This window comes from Varanus komodoensis, unplaced genomic scaffold, assembly GCF_004798865.1.
Source record: "Varanus komodoensis strain SLA01 unplaced genomic scaffold, ASM479886v1 scaffold43, whole genome shotgun sequence".
Taxonomy (NCBI): domain Eukaryota; kingdom Metazoa; phylum Chordata; class Lepidosauria; order Squamata; family Varanidae; genus Varanus; species Varanus komodoensis.
In genome coordinates, this window is record NW_025335985.1 from 102,221 (window position 1) to 125,569 (window position 23,349).

Here is a 23,349-nt window from a genome sequence, read left to right on the forward strand (position 1 = left end):
GGTATGAGGAGGAGAATGAGAATGTTGTCTGCAGGATCTCCAGAACTCTAGTTGGTTGCTGCAGTTGAAACACAAACAAAAGTAAAAAATCAGTTGAAAAAAGAAAGATCAGACAAACTAATCAAGCAAACCAAAATCCAGGCAGAGCAGATGTGCTGTGCTACATTTTCTGAAGGTCAGTAAGGACACATCTTGGGGGAAGCTTCCTCCCCAAATGAGGCAATTGTTTTTGCTTCACACAAAGCAGGGGCTGATTGGATGAGAGAGAAGGGCATGGAAAGCCACCTAGGCACTGAATATTGATGAGAGAAAATCAGTGTTTCCCTACCCATAAGCTCTCAACTTGTATTCTAGGAAATCCTGAAATCCTTAGAAGCTCACTGTGGGCCCTTCAACAAGATCATCCATACAGAAATGGATGACAAGCTTCTCCGAGAAACAGTTTCCTGCCCAGAGTCTTGCTCAGGAATGTAAACAAAGTAGGGTAGTGAAGGGGATATGTTAGGGCAGCGGTTCCCAAACTTTTTTGGTCATGGAACCTTTCTGAAAACTTTTTTCCCCCACAGAACCCTAATTCTATCCCTGATTTTTACTAAACATTGTGTACCCGCAACGTTCTTCCTTCTTTCATCTGCTCCTATTGCCTGAATGCTTGGCATCGCATAGTAGCTTTGGAAATAAAGAGAAAGCATTTTAAATATAACAAATGAATAAAGCGATTGTATGGTAATATCCCAAATGAATTCTTTCAGTTATCCAAAACTATGTAATAGAGTCTTAGGAGTCAAATGATGCAATGCATTTCCTTGTTGGCTGCTTGTTGCCAATCGAATAGTTGGCCTTGTGTGGTTTCATTTTAAAATCCATTTTAAATTTGAGATTTTTTGTGGAACAGTACAAGGCTTTTGTGGAACCCTGGGGTTTCGCAGAACACCATTTGGAAACTGCTGTGTTAGGGCATATTCTCAGTTCTTGTCTGGTGGCACTGAGGCCTGCAAGACTGGCCAGTGCCTGTCAGCTTTGTATGCCTCAGAAAATCTGTTGCATTGAGGATTCCTTTGTAGGCAAGTATAAAGTGATCTCTGAAAACTAACACAAAACTGAAAACCATAGATACAACTTTACATTTAAAAATGGCTTTCTGTGCTGCTTTGCTCACCTACCAATGTATACACTCAAATTCTTTATATTTTTCATGTCTTATCAACCTCCTTTCTGCATTCCTTTGTGCAAATTATTATTTTGGTCAGAGATTTTGCTATAGAAAATCAGGTTTTAAAAGAGGAGGCAAGGCATTATTTTATGATCAGCTACATAATTTCTTTGGGGCTGTTCTCTTGGGAGAAGGTATTATTTACCTTTCCCTCAGGATATATACTCAGCAGATACAGAGAAGGGGAAATGATGTCAATATTTATTATTAGCTTTTATTCTTCACCACCTGAAATCCTTTTATTACTCTTGCATTTCATATGTAGCAAACAAAACTTTTGTTTTCAAATTGCCTGTGACAGTGTAGGACTTTTCAAAATTGAGGCCTTTATTCTGGGTTCTGTTTATTCATTGCCCTTCTTATTAATGTTGGCCAAACCCCATTCTCCTGTAAAAGCTGGGGTAGGGATAGTGTTTTCATTTATGTGTGTAGCAGAGAGATAGGATGAGGCTTAAAAAGCAGTTTATAATGGTGCAGTATTGAAAATGAGAAGAACATACAAGTTTGATGATGCTAAAATGGATGTTAGATATGCCAGTGGATACATGCCTATGTGCTACAACAAAGAAATATTCTCAGGATCTGAACTTGGTAGAGCCAGAAGTGAGAATTGGCACCAATTTGGGCTGATAGTACTAATAATAGTTGAGAAGCTGTGGTATAGTGGTTAAAATGTTGGACTTGCAGACCTGGGAGCTCCAATATCTAGTTTCCACATGGCCATTGGCTGACTTTGGACCAGTCACTCACTCTCAGCCCAGCCTGCTTCACAGGGCCGTTGTGAGGATAAGATGGAGCTATGGAAGCAGCCTTGTGTTCCTCACAAGAGGGGAAAAGGTGGGATATAAATACAGTGTCATAATAACAATGGCAGCAATTAAAAAACAGCAACTCTTTCACAATGGAGGAACTTGCTGGAGCGGCAAGAACCCTGCCAGAGCAAAGTTCTGTCTGGGCCAGTCTTCTGTCCCTGTGGTGGACTACTGGATGCCAATGTGGAGACTGTGGGGGGGGGGGGCGGACCTCCAATGTATGGCGGAGCCTTAAATATTACTGAATGAATTAATTGCTTTTGAAGAGTCCCTGGGAATAAACATATACATGCGTAGATTGGTGTTCAATCGAGGGGAAATCTTTCCTGGATTTCTCCTACTACTGTGACAATTCAGCAGTGTCTACTCAGATCAGCTCAGCTCCTGGTCTTCCCTCATATATGCTATCCAGTACAACTTCTGTACAACCTGAGCTTATATAGCTGCTTGTAGTTCCCATGGTGACTGGCAGCAGCATTAGATAATGCCATGTTCTGTTACAGCTGCCAGCAAAAGCCAGGCTGCTACCCTGGTATTTTTGGCTTGTTCTTTGCTGTAGTGCTGGCTGCTATTATGAGGTATGCTTTGTGCTGCATGTTTCAATAGTTACATAAAATGTCCCATTTTTTCAGGGTTATCATGATTAATAATGCCATTTTGGATTACCTGTGTACCAACTTCCTGGCTGTAGTGGATGTACACTAAAGATGTTGATGACTCAGTGCAATGAGTGAATCAGTGAGACAAAACTAAGTGTGTATGTGTTTGTGTTTCAGAATTGTTTGACTCAGTTCAAGATAGAAGATACATGATCTTTAGTTTGTTTTTGGATTAAATTAAAATATAAATTGAATACATGTGATGTTTCAATGCCCGAGCTTGCTATCTTTTTACCTGGACCAACTATGTAACATTTCTGTTAGAATCAAGGGAAAGAGCAATCACTTTGAGAGACACCTTCAGTCTGTGGGCCAAATTGGACAAATTCCCTCTTTCTATCCACCGCCTTGTTAGATGCCCTTCAGTACTTTTGATCTGTCACCAGTCTTGCCTGCATGCACCATTTGAGATTGCATTACTTTACCCATTTGGAGAAGAAAAATTCAATCACCATTCATTTGCATATATTCATTTTGTTGTGAAAACCACTGATTAACCTTTAGGTTGAGCTAAAAAGCTGCAGCCTTAGGATGAGGCAAGTGAAGTATTTGGAGAAGCTGACAGCTGGCCATATGATGTTAACTAATGCTGGGCATGTGGATGGTTCATTCTGGTTTTGCAGTGCTAAGCAAGTAATGCGGGGCATGGAGAGGTTCATCCTGGCAAGGGGAAACATGCATCCTTCTGCTCTTTGGCTTGATCTTCAGATGTTCAAATCAAGTGGTGCTGATGTGTCTCAAAGGGAAGGATATTCGTTTTAAGGATCTGATCAACTATTTGAAATTGTAATGGTGACTTCACACAACCACATGTTTCATTGAGCATAATTTAATGCCTTCTCAGTATAAATTTAGATCTCCCTTTTTGTGGATATGCCAGTCCTATGAATCCACATAAGTAATGAGCAGAATGAATTTGTACTGCTGTTGCTGAAGCACAGTCCTCTGCCTCAGATTCAAGCTACCAGTTTTCATGATAATTTCTCAAAAAAAAGCCCCCAAAACTTGCATTTCATCTCTTTCTACTAGGAATTGCAATTGCTGCTTTGCACCAATACATTCACTCCTAGTATTGGAGTGTATATAAGTTACAAACCAACTTTGTGACAAAAGCTAAACAGCTCATCAGAAGAACTTCACCCTCTTTCCCATCAAATCTTGCATGCTCTAATTACAGATACTTCCCCCAGATCCCTCAATTCCTACTTCTCTCCAAAGGGATCTCCCTCCAGTCTTTTTTATGTGTGTGCCTTTTCAAGCTGTATCCAGTACTTGGTCATCTACAGATCATTAACAATATTCAGATATGTGGGTTTCAGTGGAGCTCTCAGAGTAACATCAGTTTTAGGAACTCCTCTCCCCCATTTCCCAAAGTATTGTAAATGGTAAAACCCAGGAAAAACTTGGTAAGAAAAGTTAAAAATACATCTGACTTCTTTACTTTGGCTCATGCATTGTTGAGAGCCTTGTACCCAAACTTAATAATTTATTTCTAGGTTAAAAGTATGGCTCATGCACTTGCCATTATTAGACTTTTGACCTATAGCATCTTCTTCAAGTGGGTAATTTCTGATGAATGCATCCTGCAGAGGGAAAGCCTCTTTCCAAAGGACTTGTTTTCTTTTTTGGAGAAGTGGGATTTTGCTTTACTGTCTACTGCTAATTTGGCTCTAGCCAGTGGGAAAGTTAGCTTTGCAGATGGTCCTTCCAAGTGTTGATTTTACTTTCTAAAGGCAGATGGGTGATGATCTCCTTTGCTGTCCCGTTAGCACATAGGTTGTCCTATCTTAGCTATATATTTCTTGGTCAGTTCCCTAACTAGGTTTGTTGGATGTTTGGGAGTTTGAAAGAACTATAGGTGCAAGAGAGCCATTGCAGGCTACATTTGCAGTTCTTCGTCGTGGTCTCCATGCATCACACATATATGTGTGTTGCGTCTGCACAGTGCCTGTTGCCGGGAAGATTTAACAGTTTTAACGGTTTTTGGTGGGAACTCCGTGCCCCCCGTAGTATAAATGGTCGGAGTGCCTGCCTTTTCACCAGTCTGCTTGCAACTGCCGTTTGCCATTCCTCAGGCCTTTTTTCGCTTGTCTCCTCGTCTCTTTTACAATTGTTACTTCTGTAAATCTTCTATAAATCTTAATTTTTTTCTTCACTTCTCTATCTCCTCTGTCTAAACCCTAACCTTTTGCCTTTACCAAACCCCTCATTTATTCTCTGTTTTTACATCCCCCCCTTCCCCTTCCAAATAAATAAAAAAAACTCTTCTGTCATCTTTACCTCTTATGATCTATCACAATTCAATGCATCTCCTCTCTTTTTTCTTCTTGATGGCACAGCGGGCGGCTTTCCATAAGTGCGGCCAGTGTGGAGCCAAAATGTCTCCCATTGACCCTCATACTTTGTGTCTTCTCTGCCTTGGAGAAGGACACAGGTCTGATAAGTGCAGCCACTGCCAGTCGTTTATGAGGCAGACATGCAAAAACCATGAGAGCCGGCTGTGTAAAATGCTATGGAACCAAGCTCTGGTCACCATGAAGCAGGCTGAGACCGGCTCTTCCATGGCTCTGGGCCTTTGAAAAATATCCTCTCTCATCCATCTGAAGGGAATTCCACTGGCATAGTGGAAAGCGTTCTTCCCATTCTCCTCCATGTAAACATAAGGAGAAGAAGAAACAAGTCAGGTCTGAGGAACCCTCAAAACCGAAACGTCCTAAGGACAAACCTGAAAAATCCAAGCATTGGCACAAGAAGCCGGAAAAAGTACCTCGCTCTGAACTGAGTGCCATACCTGTCTCGGTACCAACTGAACCTACAAACCGCCAGTCAGTTATGCAGGTGACACCTCCAGCATCACCCCCACAGATTACCACCTCGGCACATTCCAGTCCCAAGCACTCTGACCCCTTGGGTGGAGCTTCGATTTCTGACAGAGAGATCTGTGAATCTTCTCCCCAGATGGGACCAAATTGCTTTCCTGTGAGATCATCAACTCCTACGCCTGCTGGGCAGTCATCCCTGGAGGGCTCTCTGAGGGCACTTCAATGCCCGTTGTCCCTCTTACCTCCCCAGCCTTCTGCACCGCAACCATCACGGCACTAGGTACCATTACCCTACAGAGAATTTGACCCCGAGCATATGGAGCGACCTTATCCATGGGATTTCTACCCTGCCATATGAATATTACCCGGCACCACTAATGTGTCCACATCACTCGACCTCTCATTCAGTGTCAAGGGATGCCCCATCAACATTGGCTGCAGCGCTCACCCGTCCACCAACTTCTCCTGACAGGTCCTCATCCAGTCCACCGTATGAATCCGACTCGGATTCGGAGGACTCTTGACAAATCTCCACCTCTCCTGATGCCATTATTTCCACACAAGTTCCCTGTTCTCCAGGCGATTCCCAGGGTCGTTTCTCCGAGCTGCTTGCATGGATGACTAAATCACTGGAGATTGATATCCATCTAATCAGGACAATATTTATGACATTGTTCATATGGAAGACTCATCACCCATCACCTTACCAATCACCACCACCCTTTGGCAGGTGATGACCATCACCTGGCAGCTCCCAAACCACCCACATCCCACATCAAGACATCTAGAGGTGATGTACAAGGTTCAAGAACATGACATCCCATTCCTGCTGAAACATCCTCAGCCGAACTCGATCGTCATCGAGTCTATGCAGGGCAGACAATCCAGAGAACACTTTACTCTGGCTGATAAGGAGGGTCGCAAGATTGACATGTCTTGCTGGATCTATGCCACAATGGGACTCAGTCTTCGCATCTCCAATTATGAGACCACAATGGCCCGTTATCAATATTTTGAATGGCAGAGAGAAGAGAAGATCGAGTCTCTCACTGCATTCCCCCTAGACCAGCAAAGGGAGCTGGCCTGCATTTTCATTGGGGAGGCAATGCAACTTTCAAAGCAACAACTGAACATGGTGAGACATCATGTCAATTGTGACTCTGGGGCTTTTCATGGGTGCCGTAGCCCTTCATCGCCATGCCTGGCTGAGAGCAGGCAACTTACTGCAAGAGGCAAAACAAAGAGTTGAAAACTTCCCATTTGACGGCTCTGGCTTGTTCAATGCCAAAACAGATGACAAGTTGGAATATATTCGAAAGTCTCGACTGACTGTCTCGACTGACTGTGTGTCACATGGAATATCCATCCCAACCAAGATGTAGGTGGAGCAGAACTCAGTATCGATAGTAACCCTATCACCAGCCATACCCCACTGGACAAAAACAGTTCAGCCAAAGACAACCCCAAAGCCAAAGTCAGAACATGTCATGCTACCAGCAACCTAGGCACCGAGCAGATGCTGACAAGCATCAGCAATGATGGGATGCGTGAACCTCTCCTCTGTCCTTTAACCCACCTTCCCGATCGAGTGCTCTCTACATAGCCTGGACATCCGCAGATGCTTAGCCTTCTATCGATCCCAAACTGAGTCATTCAGGAAAACCAAACGGCTTTTTGTCAAATACTCAGAACATGCCAAGGGAGCTCCCATCAGTTCTCAAAGACTTTGGAAATGGATCGTCGAGGCAATTGAACTGGCCTATGCCTTTCCAAACCAGACTTACCTCTTATTCCAAAAGGACATTCCACACGAGATGTCACTGCATATTCTGCCCTCCATGCAGGCATTCCACTACAGGATATTTGCAAAGCGTCCATGTGGTCTACTCCTTGCACATTCACAAAGCATTACTGCTTAGATGTCAAGGCCAGACAGGACTGCTCCTTTGGCCACACCGTCCTATCCACGGTTCTCCGGTGATGACACCGTCCTGCCTCCGGGTGTGGTAAGCTTGTTAGTCACCCATATATGTGTGATAAATTGAGACCGTGGTGGAGAAAGGCAGGCTGCTTACCTGTAACTGTTGTCCTTCAAGTGGTCATCCGTGCATTCACACAACCTGCCCACTGGTCCTACTCAGTGTCAGTGACTGGGTTTGCTATATGTATATTTGTTCCTATGTTTCTCTTTATGGAGCATGGATCGATACCGGCCAGCTCCACCTGAGCAAACAGATGGTCTTCATCTGACTGGCGAGAGGGTGGGCACTCTGACCATTTATACTAGGGGGGGGGGGAGAGTTCCCGCCAAAAACTATTAAAGCTCTTAAATCTTCCCGGCAACAGGAACTACGCTGGAGCAGCACTCATCCATGTGTGAATGCACGGATGACCACTTGAAGAATGACAGTTACAGGTAAACAACCTGCCTTTTCCTGGCATGTGCTTAATCCAGTATGTTGTCATTGCTGTGTTGGACCAGTTCTAATTTTTTAGATAGCTGGTGGATAAAAATGAATTACTTCTTTCCAGAGCTTTCTCCATCAGAGCTTGTGTCATTCAGTCTTTTAATATGGAGAAGTGGCAGTCTGTTGCTTACAGCTAAACAAGATTCGATTTTTCCCCCTCTTGAAAACTATTAGTATACATTCTGTATTTCATTTAAGGGTCCTTGCTGTGTCGATCCCAGTATAGTATATAGTCTTCAAGATATTTACCCCAGACTCTGAACAGCCTTATTCCAAGTAATTTTTTAAATCAATTATGTCATTCTGGGGTGGAAGGTAAGACACTATTTTCTCAAGGGTTTGAGCATCCCCCCCCCACCCACACACACACACCCCATGGAAGCAAAAATGTGCAACACCAAAGGAAGCTTGGTGTTGATGTTCCATAGAATCAGGAACAAAGGCCTATTCTTGAAATGCAAAAAGTGCTTTACCCATTTTATTTGCAAGTCTTAATCAGATGAGGTTGCTTCCATGAAGAACAGGATGATGGCTTGTGTACACTTCAGTGATGCATGGAATTCTAGTCCTCTCATGAGACTGTATTGCAAACATGACTGGGATAGCTTGGACTATATTCAAAATGGTGATGTGGAAAAATTCTGCTTGGAAGATGCTTCCAGAGGGATGGTTCTGTACGCTACTAATTGGAAGACATTGTGCAATGGTGTCATCTTTTATTTCTTAATGGATGTTCCATAGTAAGAAACAGAACTGACACAGAGATGGAAAAATAAAGGAAAGTTGCAAGTGGAAGGTGTTATGTCTGGATTTTTTATACAATTCTGTGAATGAGGAAGGCCGATGGTGCAATAAAAGCTTGACTGGAAGCATCCATAATGCCATTTGTCCTTAAAAAGACTGGGATGGTTGGTACATGATTGGTACTTCTAAATCATTTGTTTAAAAGTACTTACTTGAGCAAATTCCTTATTGGACTTGCTGTAGCTCAAAAGCAAAAATAAAGTGGCATTGTTCCTTTTTTAAGGTTATGCTCCTGCCCACATTGTAGCTCTTGTAATTCTGTAAGAATAACATAGAGTGGTCTATTGTGCTTTGACAATGTGTGATAGTTTTCTCCTTAACTCGGTATATTAAACCAGGTTGTAATAGCCTTAGGCTGCACGCTTACCTGGAAGAAAGTTGCATTGAACTCCGTGTTTTCCTTATTCTGTAAGGTTTTTAAATTATCCTCTTTGTGTGTTTTAGCCTACAATCAACTGATAATTAGTTACTTGGTTTTCTCTCATTGTTTGCCTGCTACCCACTGATAGATGGAAGACTTTCTTGTGAGGAGCACAGAGCCAGAGAGAGTGGCAGAGGAGGTGGGGTTCATGGACGTTGGTGGCAACTGTGCACAGAAAAGGTTCTGAGAACATTGGCGATAGTGTGGTTGGGTGTTCCCTGGGGTGGGGTGGGGGCATGGACTGGTCCTTTCTTCTTGTGATTGGCAGAAGAGTTGCCTTGACTATCTCAGAAGTCACGTTGCATGGAGTAGAACATCCAGGCAACTAGTAGAATTGCTGGTCATCATCCCTAGGCAGGAAAAATCTCCCTTAGATATCCATTGCCCTCATTTCTTCCCTTCTTTGCCCTGCTGAAATGCTGACCAGGAGTAGTGGTGCTGGTCCCTGGTCCTGGTTAGGATGTACTGCCTGTGAAATCTCTCAGTGTTACTTTCCTGTCCAGTGCTGAGATTGGAGAGAGAGATACAAGGAAGAGTCTCCAGAGGGGGCCCTGAGTAAGCAAATAAACAATAGAAAAGAGTCACAAAAAAGTGACATGTTGCATGTAGAACCCCATTTTGAGGACAAAGGAATTGTTAAAAGGAATGATCCCAAATAGCCATAGGGAGGGGTGTTGATATCCATTGTTTTCTCTCCTCTGACTGGCAATAGGAATGTGTTCCAAGTCAGTTCCCAGCAACCTTTGATGATATATTGTTGGTCATGTTTCTGTTGAGAATTAGAATTGCTTTCTTTTCATGATTTTCATACAGTACCTCCGATGTACACAGTGCTTTACAGAGCAATATAAGCAACAACGGGGCACTACTCTGTAGAACTTAACAATTTAAATTCTAATGGAGCAGGAAGACAGAAGAGAAAGAAGCAAGGGGATGCCTGATGTTTCAGCCTAAAGTGTCCAATTGCTTAGTTGTTACGCACTCATCATCCCTTTCTTTCTTCTGGAAGCATTATACTGCAAATTGTCCAAACTAAGCAATATTGCTAATGTGTAACATTTTTTAAAAAAGGCTTAAAGGGAGCAAGAAAAATTACTCCACAGTGGCCATTTAAAAGTAAGCTGACGTAGGTTTCTTACTGAATTGCACTCTAGTGGTTTTCTTCACTGTTGCTCAACAATACATACACGGTAGTTGCAAATGTTTTACCTAATGGTACTCCATAAGGGTTCTTGACCATGCTGCAGTGACATTCTTTGTGGGAATGTGTGTAAATCAGCGAATCTTCTCTGTTTTCTTTTAATTACTGCGATAACTCCCCATTCTCTCTGCCCCTCCACACCCTCCAATATGTGGCTGCTGTTCTTAGGTGCTTTGAGAAGCAATCTGTAAAAATTTAACATACATAAAGAGCATCTTTATAAAGAACTTGGGATTTAATAAGCCATCATATGTGTTAATTTGTACTCCTGGGTGTTTTTAGTAGCCATTTTAGTACAAGTGCAAAAAGCATTTATATGTTGTTCTTCTGAAATAGGTGGAGTGGACAGAGAGAAAACATTGGAAGGGAGAGGAAAAAAGTATTCAGTGAAGAATGGAAAGAAAGGTTGGTGCGACAGGAGTGTAAGACATTGTTTAACAATGTCTGTCTGGACTGTGGAAAAACTATACAATTAATTTAATTGCATATTTACCAGTTTTCCCAATGACACCTTGCAAATTTATATAAAAACTAGGTCATTTTTGACAAGTTAGTCATGATTTGATTAGGTGGCACTTAACTGTAGGTGTCTTTATTTTCAGCTCTATGATGTTTGTGTCTGTTCTCATGTTCTCTATTCTCTTTTGAAAACAGTGGCCATATGAATTACACAGTTCTAGCAATCTCCACATAATTAGGCATTTCTGTAGTATGCCTTCTTCGAACCCTACTTTACATTTTGTATTTGTGTTCTGCCATTCTTTTAAAGTGTTCTGGATCATGTCGTATTTTATACGTTTACTACATAGAAAGCTCTTAGTATGTAGGAGAATGTGTGGGATTGCATCTGTGTGCAGGAACAATATAATTTGTGAAGCACTCCTTAGAGCTACATGCTTGGTATTTCCAAACAGTCTCCCTTCCAGGCCTGTGCTGTTGAATTGTAGATGCATAATACTGGCTACCTCCTGCAACACTTTCAAGGGGTTGTGAGAGAGGAGAGATTGATGACATGAGGTTTGCCATTTGCACAGTCGTTGGCTAAAACCCCATGACATGAGGAACGTGCTGGAAACTGCACCTGAAGGTGATTGCTTGTTTTGTTAATCTATTTTTTAAATTACCATTTACTAAATGGTGGTCTCTTCATTTATGAAAAAAAGCATTTGGAACAACCAGGTTACAGATCAAACATATTCAGTTTTGTTGCAATAGTTTATTTTATCATTGTTAAAATGTTCTGTTTGCAAAGTGCACAGAGATCCTTGCCAGCTATGAGGTGGTATAAAAAGATAATAAATGAATATATACTTTGTCTTTTTTAAACTCATATTTATCCAGATGATTACATGGAACATAACATCATCAGAGTCTGTTGTTGCATCTCTCTCCTCCAAATGATCCAACATGCCATTCTTCAGTTATACAGTTTCAGACCCAGTTAGGGGAAAAGCAAATTATTTGAGAGGCAGGCTTTGTGCCTTGTGAAAACAATCCAAAACAAGAACTGTATCTCATCAGATATTTTGGCTTTCCCACACTTTTGTTTCATGAGCAGGTAGAATACACCATTGTTATACTTGTGCAAGTGTATCTGGAGAAAGTTGAATTTTTGTTGGAGTAATACAAAACTATTAACAGTGAGAAAGCTACCATGTAGCCAACTTCTGCAGAATTCAAACAAGCCATGAGCAGAGAGAATACCCAGAATGATCTGTAGCTGTGAGAGTGATCGCATTGCACTATTATGAATTGCACCATGGCCCATGTAGGGTCATTTCTACCATGCCCCAACTCAATCCCCTGCTTTAGCTATTTTGGTTTAATATAATGTCCAACCTGAGAAAAGTATCTCACAAAGGCTGCTGACTATTATTTTGTAAATTCCTGATTGGCCCTGGTAATGGTATTATCCTGTTAGTGTTTAGATTCTCTTATTCAGTAGGCCAGTATGACTGCAAAAATAGACCAACCCAACATCCCTGTAGCCCCTAGACTGCATATAAAGGGCCATAGGACTTTTTGCATTCCCACATCTGAGGCTGGGGAAGAGCTCTGACCTCAATTCTGTGGCTCCAACACTTGGATCTTCCTCATCCCCTCCACCCCCACCCACTCAGAACTTTCCACAGAGTGGAGAGAAATGGGCCAGCTCCAGCTCCAAAACTGTGCAAACAACTTTGGGGAAGGGGTCTATGGAGTGAAGAAAGGGAGGGGAAAAGACTGGTACTGCCAGGATGGGGCTTACCATAGCAGCACCTCAGCTGCCTTCTCCCCCCCTCCATCCTACCACAGTTAGGCTGAAACTAATCCCCTGCATTTGGCTGGTTATAGACAACACCATTCAATTGTGCTCATGCACACACGCCCCCCCCCCCCCGAAGTCACCTTAAAACATTACTCTTCTGGTCCTTTTTGTAGCAAAGTCATGAATTATCTCTCCAGATTCCTCTTGCAAGTTTACACTCGCTGGTCAAAATAACTAAGCGACTGAACTTTGCCTGCCTGCTCTGTAACAGAACAGTTATGGATTATTATTATTATTATTATTATTATTATTATTATTATTATTATTATTATTTTTGCTTCCGCCTCAATCGTAAGCAGCATGTAAAAATAAAATAAATAAATATGTAGAGCTACTTTTACTCCAATGTAAATTCTGTCTAGTTTTTGTTTGCATTTCATTTAATAATTGTAAAATGGTGTTAGTTAATATTTTCCCCCAAAGTAGACTTTGATTTCTCAAATCTGTGTCTGACTTTATATTTACAGGCAAACATTCTAGTACTCTGTGTGTGTGTGTTTGTGTATGTGTGTGGGGGGGGGAATGGATATTTATGCACCGCTATAGTGTGATTCATAAATTGTACCAGCAAGCACTGTTTTTGAGGTTGCAGTGCTTTGATCTTCCTTCGTGGTGTCCGTTTCTCTTGCCTATGTACAAAAAATTTGAGGATTTAACAGTTCAGCTGTACACCAGATTACAGGCAAGCAAGGGCACACACACACCTGCCCTTATGAGATGCAGATTCCAAATGCACCCTGGCCAGAATTGTTAAGAATAATGCAATTGCTCATCTCATTGTCTAGGTAGTAAAATGCTAACTGATAATGGGAAAGTTATTCTAAATGCATTAGTTTAAATGTGTGAGGTGCAAACTAAATTGCAGATGTTTCAGGCAGTATTCAGTGGTGTCATTCCACAAACTCAAACAGTGCTTGCAGAACTCTGCGGAATCTCCCTGTTGTATAAGGGGCGGCATAGAAATGTTATAATAATAATAATAATAAAAATAATAATAATAATACATTTGTACTACTGGTTGCAAACTTAATCCACAACTGGTTTCACAAGTGTACTGTGCACAGTGGGTTGGGTGAGCATAATTCACAGCTGCTTCACAGCTGCACTTACACAAAGTTGACTTTTAATTGGATTCTTCTATAGTTTATGCCCTTCCCTTTGCTAGCGAAATGCTATTTGCACTAATGGAATGACTCAGTTGGATACAACCCTTAGTTAAGATATATGATATTCAAAAAGGTAGGTACTTAAGTCTGCAGAATGTACCATGGTGTAGAAACATAATTTCAGATAGGAGTCAATTTATACAGATTTTAGGGATAAAAGAGAATGTACAAACCACTTGGAATGAATTGAGAATGAAGAACAGGGTCTCAAACAGGTCAACGAAGCATCAGTATTAATATTATCACTTGCAGTTTTATTTTCTTCATTCTTGCAATGCACAATCCTTGTGAACAAATCTAATCTGAGTTCTCAGATGTTCTGATAAACTTAGGAAACAACCTTACTGGGTTTTGTGATGGTGTTTTGAGTTGTGTCAGTCTACATTCCAGTTAAGCAGACACAATTTGTAGTTTAATGCATAATCGTTGGGTGTTCTGTCAGGGAGCATGCTGAGGAAGAGGGATTAAAAGCTGTGCTCAAGGATTTCTGTGCACCAATGGCAAGAGGAGGCTAGCTGGCAAAGAGTGAAATATGGGTATTGAGTGGCTATCTCTTGTCCTCCTCCTCCTGCTTTTTTGTGCTGGGTTTGGTGCATTTTTTAGAGTTGCCTTTTGTTAATGTCGGTTGGTTTTTTTATCCTTCAAAAAATTTGAGAGGTGGGATAAAAATATTAAGACTCATTACTATGGGTAGGCTGGCTGGAGGGAGGTTGGTGCTGGATGTATGCTATCTGGCATTTGTGCACCAAGCATGACTTCCCAGCCATATTCTATTTTCTACTTACAAAGCAAAATTTGCATTGTTCTTTCATTATAGATCTACTCTTAAGATCTGTCAGATTAAAAAATAAGGTTAATTTATTACTTTAATATCTTAAGTAATGCATATGCTTTCTCTAAGCAATACACTGTTTCTTCACATCAGTCTGCTAGAAAGTCTGTACCCAGGGTTAGAAAAATCCAGGTACCTGGTTTCCTAGAAGCTCAAAATATATTTTAAAACATTTGCTCCACAAATGCTTCTTTCCCATTTCAGTTTGAATTGTTTCAGTACTTGCTAAATGACAGCAGTGCTTGAATAATGCCTCATCTTATTTTCCAAATGGAAGTCCCATTAGTGATCAGAGTAAATTGTAAATATACAGAGCTGGTGTCCTTGAGTGGTAAAAGAGGATAGCTTAAAGAACTTATTCAAATGCTTCAGTTCCATTTCAATAGAATTGAAGAGGTGGAAGTAATGGACTGTGAAGTTTATTCATATGCTACATCCATCCAAGGATAAAGTACTGGACCTTTTATATAGATGTTTATGCTTTAGTTTGGGCCAAATTAAGTATCCTTTCGTAAATACTTGTACCCAGATGCTTTCCTAATTACAGGCTACCTTTGGATCTCATCTATTAAATATTGGCTAATCATTTCTGTTTATCCAAATGAAACAGATGTTGTTACTATTACAGTACTAATGCTTTCTATATAGCACTGTTTAGGGTAACTGCTTCATCAAAACTGACATGCTAAACTGAAATAAAAGAAAAATATAAAATATTATCTCCACATGTGACCTGGTTAATGAACTTGAGCACAGCTGTTCTGGTCATGCAAGTACATTGATTGTATTTATTATTGCTGTCACAGCAACAAGAACTACTCACCTTTCTCAACTGCTGTTACCTGTATGGATGGTGCTCCATTACTTTCAAATGAGAAATAAGTTGGATAACATCAAGGGTAGCAGGGTTGCAAATGAGAAATGACTGTGTATTTTTGCTCCAGTGTATCTTCTGGTGAGGCAATTCCCTGTATATATTAAGCCTTACTGAAAGTTGTTGCACTGGAGCACTTAAAATGCCATGGCACATTGTTGAATTTGAAGTATATTCACATTTGTATTCAGAAATGTGCTGGATATTGGATAGAGTGAGCTAAAACAAGACAGGACAGGACAAAACAGAACACCTTACTCTAAGTTGTGTGCTGTATTGGTTGAAAATTTACACCCAAAGACTGGATTTGCATGTCACAACAACGTGTCATGGATAACTAGCCACAGTGGGTTGTTGCAGCATGTGAACCTGGACTTCTTCCTGCAAGGTGACTTGTTGGTGAGCAGCAAGCCACTGCCACACTTCATAGTTGCAGTAGTGGTGGTTGTATTCAGAACAGGTTGATGTATTGTTTGACCTAGGTGCCATTGTGGATGCAGGGAAATAGAAAGAACAGCAGAACCCCCTTGCCACTTTTATTGAGCTTGTTCTGGCCACCATCAGTGACAGCCTCTCTAGCAAGTGCCCAGGCAGCTTGGTTTCCTCCCAGATCAACTGCAACCTTTTCTCTTGTTGCTGAAGCTTCCCCCCCCCCCCTCACCACAACCCGCTTTTTGCAGGAAGGAATCATTTTTTGCTATCTCCAAACTATCACCTAAGTTTTGTGCAAATTTATGTTGACTCTTCAGAGGTGTGTTGCTGTGTAACTAACTATCCCAAATGTGCAGCCTTTCCTCAACAATGTCTTGGATGGTTTTCTGTTAAAGTACAGGAAACATCATCCATAGACATTGACAGAGCAAACCTACAAATAGGTTAACTTGTTGCTTTGCTCTCATTTGACAGCTGTGAAATAGTGAGAAGCTGTCAGACTGTTAGCTGTCAAATGAGATGTGAAGCTACAAAGAAATCTCTGCTGGCAAAAGAAGGTGGTCTTCATATTATCTGATTCCCAGTTTGGATCTGACTATTCCGTTTTCAACCTTTTCCCAAGACTCTAGGCACTTGGGAAACTGGGAAAATGCAAACAGATTTCATGTCTGCAGATGACACAGTCAAAAAAACCTGCTTTGAAAGAAAGTTGATTATTGACAGCTGTCAAAACCCTGCATTCTTGCAAATCAGGCACACCCCACTTTTCTAAGCACCTAGAGTTGTTAACCAATACTGAAATGGCCTTTGTCTTCTTGCTTTTAAAAGAAAGCAAAATATTTCTGTATTTCAAAGCCCTGATTGGATTATGTTCATGTGACAATTTAGATCTAAAAAGAGCTCATTCATGCTCCCTCTTTCATATGCAAATGCTATAGTGAGTCATCAGATGTATTTGATTTAAATCAAATCAATTTAAATCACTAGTCAGAAAGATTAGATTGAAATCATGGTTTTCTGCATAATTTGCATGCCTGCCTGCCTTACCTGTAGGTCGGGGAACTTTATTAAAATATTCTGAAACTGGCCTCTTTTATGGCCTACCACCATTATAGGTTCTCTCCTCCAGGGAAAGAATAATATGATAAACCTCAGGCAATATGCAAAAATATCCAAAGACTTGTGGGGTATTCAGCTCAAAAGCTTTCACTTTCAGTTGTACTGTTTCACTTTCAGTTTTACTGCTTGGCCCTCCCTCTTCTCACTTCGCTTCTTGTGCAGATCTATTCCACTCTCAACAATCATCTTCTGTTCTTTGAATTTTTGAAACTTAGCACTGAAGAGGGAAGGAGTTGTTTCTGTGTACATAGATACTCAAAGGAACAATGGGATTGTGGTCTTTTTCTCAACACTGTATGTTTATTTTATAGCATTTTTGCTGTGAACTCTGCACACCCAAATCCACAGTTTTGAGAACTGAAAACCAAGGGTCTGTGGTACTATTTTCAAGATAGAAAAAATGCCCAGTAGTCTTAGAAACATCTGGAAGAGCATGGCATTGTGAATGGATTAATGGAATTTATTTACATAAAAATGGAACATTGCATAAACAGCCTCATGCTACATAATTAAAAACTAACCCTTATTTCATGACTTTGAACTATAATGTATCCTAAAAAGAAAACATTTCCCCTCAAAATAATTTTATTTGAAAAAAAACAATTTAAAAATTAAAAAATATTCTTTAAAATTAAAATTAAATTTTAAAATTAAAAAATAAAATCTTATTTTTATTTATTTTGTCATTGATTTTTATCCACCATTGGAAGAATGGTCAACTGGAAGAACATTGAAATTTTAATTTCAGCATGTTAATTCATCCAGATGGTTGGGTTTTATCACATAAGAACAAAATTATCAGAACTTTGTTTAATTGTTCGTGATGATGCTGTACTGAAGAGATTTTATTTTGCCCCTCAAATCAGATGCAGTGTTTGTGAAAGCTTATTTCAGAAAAAAATATGTTAGTCTTCAAGGTTGCCACGATTCTCCTCCTCATTTTTCAAAGTCTTGCTAGAGTCCACCTAAATCGGTTTATGTCCATTGACTTTAATGGGGAATATGTTAAGCATACGCTGAAATTCTGCAATGAAATTCATGGAAGATTAAACTTCTTATATCCAGTTGCTCATGCTGCACTTTCATCTAAATCTCCTTACATTCAGTATCCATATTAGGCAGTGTCTTATACTGTTGCCACACTTTGCCTAGTTTTCTTGGGCTGACAAAATAAGCCACTCAGGCACTTTCTGAAATAAGCATGTGAATGCTAGTCTGCCCTGCTCCAGAAATGCATCCTGCCACTTATTTCTGGTTGTTTTAGGAACCACTAGTTCCCGTTAGACTAGCAGTTTTGTTCTGCTAGCTCACGGTCAGAATAGGTTCCTGGACAAGATTCCTACTTGTAAAATTAACTTTGTAAGCTAACTTTGTTTGAAAACTAACCATACTACCTCCAGGGTAGATTTTTCTTAAGCGTTACTATGAATAGCATGATCCCATGTGAAGAACTGGCTATTGAAATACAGCAAGTCCCCTACATACGAACCGTCAAGTTGCAAACTTTCAAAGATGCAAATGTGCTTTTCTGTACTTTATTGTAATAATTGAGAGAGGTGTGTTCTGCAAAACGTAACCAACCTAAATGCCATATAAGAAAGAACCCCTCAGACAAGAACATGGGTGCACTTCCGCACTGCCATGTACCCAGAAGTATAACTTCCAGAAGTCCTCCAGTGGTGTAGTACTGCACTGTAATAAACCTATTACAGTACAGTACCATATAGCCAATTGTGTTATTTGGGTATCTAGGGTAATTGTGTTGGACTTACAAACAAATTGGACTTACGAATGCACTCTCGAAATGGAAGTCGTTCATATATAGAGGGCTTCCTATATGTCAGTGTCCTTAGACATAGACAGCATATTTAAAAATAATAAATGATAAAGCAGTTTGAATCGCTTGAGATGTTCTGTTCACAAGTTCTAGGATAGTCCATTTAATCTTGAGTGTCTTCAGTTGAACTGTAAAAGAAACCTCTCTCAAAAGCACGGAGGACTAGTCCTCATGTATGGAAAAATCCAATGCCTTGACTACCCCACTTCCAAAGGGAGTAAACTGTGCTGCCTTCTGATATATAGTAATTTTCCATTTTTTTCGAATATGAATATGAGGTGGAAAAATCACTGCTTATGTAGTCAATGTCTAATGCTGCGAACTGCAATCTGAAAGGTCCTTTTCTGGGAGGTCTCACTTAAACCTTGGACTTCCAAATGGATATAGAATTGGTTTTTACATCATCTCCAACCTTTCACCACATCATTGATCTGTAGTTTGAGAAAGTGGCTTATCATGTAAGCACTGATTACGTAAAGCAAAGATTACATGCCTTTTTAATAACTGAAATAGGAAGTGTAGGTTAATTTTACTGTTGTGCATAAAATACAATTTAGGCTTTAAAAATAGCCTTCTGAAATTCAAAGCATATGTTTTAATGGCAAACAACTTGTGAAAAATTGCTTCTTTCTAGTTGCTTTTTATATTTATACTTGCAAGTTGGAAGTTAACGCTTTGGAATGATGAGTGGGAAGGATACTATTTCCTTACATCTTTGGCCAAGATGGCAAGAGCTACTTAGGCCTCATGAAAACAAGCTGATCCTCATATCACATCACAACCTGCTTTTGAAATTTTCCTTGGTTCCAAAAGCAGTTAGTTATGCCATGCAGGAAAAAGGGTGTATGGGAGTTGTAGCTATTCTAAGAAAACAATGCCTGAAGCACCCATCAGCTCATGAACTGGTTTCAGAATTCTTTTAGATCTTCCGTAAGTTTACATTTTGAGGAATTTTGTATGCAACTACAACTGACTATACTGCTTTTTAGTACTGCTGCCTATACCACATCCTCTCTAGCCTGGTGACAAACCCAGTGTGCCTTTACCTCTAACTCCATGAGGTGCAAGACACTTTTTTTCTTTATTCCTCAGAGGTAGTGCTGCCTCCACTCACATATTTTCTGTAAGTCCCTTAGTCTGACCATGTGAGAAGGTGGACCTTTGACATTTATAGATGGAGAAGGGGTAGACATTTGCTTCAGAGCTTCCTTTAAACTGCTGTACTTCTTTAGGCAACTTTTGTGTCACTTAGGTTAATCACATCAACTTAAGTTTCCAGTCCACTATATTCATTAAAAATAAGTTAAAAACAAGCACAGAGAAGTTGAGAACCACAAAACATCATGCTAACTTACTGGCACTCACTTAATGGGAGTCTAGGACTAACTGATCAAAGCAGCTGACCGGTGTGGGTAGGGTCAGGTGAAATGAGGGCCACCCAGACTTGAGGCCTGGCTAGGCCTTGGCTTCACCTTTTATCAACTAGTTGGGCAAAAAAGGAAAATTCTGGGTCTGTTCCCAGGGAAGGGTAATCAAATTGATCAGTCAGTACCCTGGGATGATCTGCTCATGCATTCTCCAGGTGATTCCTACATTACCTCTTAGCCTAATACCAAGTCAAGCAGGAATATGGAAAAAAGTAAATTTGGGGGGTTTATCACAGTCTCATCCTGGTTTTTGTTTAGAGTCTTTCCAGAAATAAGTGTGCATGGCAGAGGGATTGGGTTGCATGACCAGGAAAACTGATTTCAGTCCAGCTATCAAGCCAAGTTTGCAAACTAGTTTCTAGGGAACCCTTAAAGTACAGTTTCCTGATTCAGATGGCATGGGAAACTGACCAGAAACCTGGAAGTTTCCTTTGCAACTGGGTATATAAGAGGAGGAGCAAAAAAGGATGTGCATAAGCTGATTGCCTGCTAATAAACCAACAAGCTGTGATTTAATGGAACAGACTTTTACATCCAAGCCCCGTTACTTTATCCCGACTCTGCCACCTTAGAAATGCTTGTGTGAACAACAGCTTCCCAGCTTTTGAAAATTTTAGTACGTTTCTCTATTCCACAGGGACTTGGTGCATTTGTGTTGTGTTCTGCTGCTGATTCTTTGGTATATATTTTATCGGATGGATTATGGCATATGATTTTTCAGTTGTTTTACCCTTTATGTAAGCTGTTATATGCATGGAAAAGAGGTGGATACCTTTAACAAACCTATATTAAGGCTTTTGGTTTATAAAACTGTGTCTAGTTGCTGTCCTCAAATAGCCACTCCTCTATTTTAGGTTCAGTTACTAATATTTAAAATTTGAATGCTGCCTCACAGGATTACTCTGCAAAGCCTTTCCTGGGCCACCATAGGATTACTTTTTGCTGTAAGGTCATCCCCACCTGCCATGCTCCTTGCTATTAACTTTATATTCCCCTTGCCTCCTGGGTCATATTGTGTCCTTTCTAGGCATCAATCCTGCTGGCCATTTTTTAAAATAAGCTCTTGATGCTTAGCCAGGTGTGACTTAAGCCAAGACCTGGGTGGGGTGAGGATTTTACCATCCTTTGTGTTTCTCTCCTCTCTCCCCACTCCTGTTTCCAGTTACAGCATCTGTGGGGAAGAGACAGCACTTAGACCAACAGCCTAAAGGAGAGCAGCAACATGCCCAGCACCCCCGCAGCTGTCGTCTGCCACATTTTCCTGGCAGCCATTTCAGGGGAGGGTACTTGGGGTCTAGGAACAGAGAGCTGAGAGTCTGGCTTAGAGGAGCTTTTAGGGAGAAGCAAAGCTAATTCATGTTTTCATTTCTGTTAGCTGCCTGGGAGACCCACATGAGTGAAAGACCAAATGCAAATGTTTCAAATAAAATAAATACTAGAGTTTAATAAACATTAGAGTTAATAGTAACAAGAATAAATCAGAGAAGAGAAAGTTATGTGCCTCAAAACCCTAGGGAGCAGTTGTGCTATGAATCCGATACTACTTTGAATAGAAAAGTTGCCCCATAGGATTCTCCAATTCCTCTTTAAATTCTCAGAGTTCAAAAACCAGATTGGAGATTTGGGTTGTGAATAATTTTATGGGAAAAGGCAGTGAATATCATTCATGTATATGTAAGTTTCTCTTTCAATTCCTTTTGAGCCAAATTGTTTGTTTAACCTATAATTTAGAGAACTTTTGAACAAAAGGAACTGCCATTGCACCCTTCATATCCTATTGTATCGGTTGCTATGGTTCACCAAGTTTCTACATTTCTAAATATTTAACGGTTGGGATTTTGGTGTATCAAACCTGCTGTTCTTTTGTTTAAAGTCACATAAGTGTGCAAAGACCTTTCCTTTATCTTTGAGCAAAAATACTATTTGAAGGGGAAATTCTGTTTTGACATCCATACAGTAGTAATCACAGACTAGGGAAACATCCAGGAGCTTGAATACATGACCATGTCTCTGTAATGTGGAGCTTTGTTTTTCTGTAGGGGAAAAAAGAAAATTCAGAAGTTCATTAGTAACTATGAACCATTGCAAACCCAGTATTAGTAATCTGGTAGTTCCAAAACTGTAGGTGAGTGTTGAACTATTAGCTGCAAATGCTGACATTTATTAGTGTGGAACAGTTTTCTGTACTGTTGTTATGTTCCCTTAATTTCAAACAATGTAAGGAAAGTTACATTTGATTTCTTTAATTTTTTTACAAGTATTACAGTGTTTAAAATGCTTATTAACAACATTTTAAATCACATGAACAGAACACTTCTACAGTTGCTATGTAGTTAGTGTTCTGCTATATTGGGAGTTGGGAGACGGCTAGAGCGTAGGTGGAGGAAATCACAGGATGAATCTGACCGAACACACTTGAGAGCCCACTATTGGGCCTATGCTGTGGCGGTGAAGGCGGCGAAAAAGAAGTTTTTTTCCGCTTCCATTGCCTCCTCACAATGCCGTCCGGCGGAGCTTTTTCGAGTGGTGCAAGGCCTGGTTCGCCTGGGTCCTAAGGAAGATCCGATGCCACCCTCAAAGGCCCGCTGTGACAACTTTGCCAGGCATTTCAGGGAGAAAATCGCTCAGATTCATCACGAGCTGGACTCCACTAATGAATCAGAGGTCTCTGAGGAGTCGCCAATGCTACCGTCTGGTCCAAAATTATTGGAGGAATTTCAATTATTGCGGCCCAATGATGTGGACAAGGTGCTTGGAAGAGTACGTCCCACCACTTGCCTATTGGATCCTTGCCCGTCTTGGTTAATAAATAACTCCAAGCACGGGATTGGGACCTGGATCTTGGAAGTGGTTAACGCTTCTCTGAGGGAGGGTCGAGTGCCTGCCCCTTTAAAGGAGGCAGTAATACGACCGGTCCTGAAGAAAGCGTCACTGGATCCAGAGATGGCCACTAA

The 23,349-nt window shown here is 40.6% G+C and overlaps 1 protein-coding gene across 2 annotated transcripts in view; it reads left to right on the forward strand.

Annotated features, from left to right (window-relative positions):
- RNF38 (ring finger protein 38) overlaps nucleotides 1-23,349 on the forward strand; it is a 104,188-nt gene that overhangs the window by 57,855 nt on the left and 22,984 nt on the right. The window contains exon 2 of one of the 2 annotated variants that reach the window (XM_044444048.1): nucleotides 10,737-10,805. The exons of the other annotated variant lie outside the window; for it this stretch is intronic. Coding sequence (XP_044299983.1) covers nucleotides 10,794-10,805 — 12 coding nt within the window. The 5' untranslated portion in view covers nucleotides 10,737-10,793. The remainder of the gene's footprint in view (nucleotides 1-10,736; nucleotides 10,806-23,349) is intronic. 2 annotated transcript variants of the gene reach the window in all.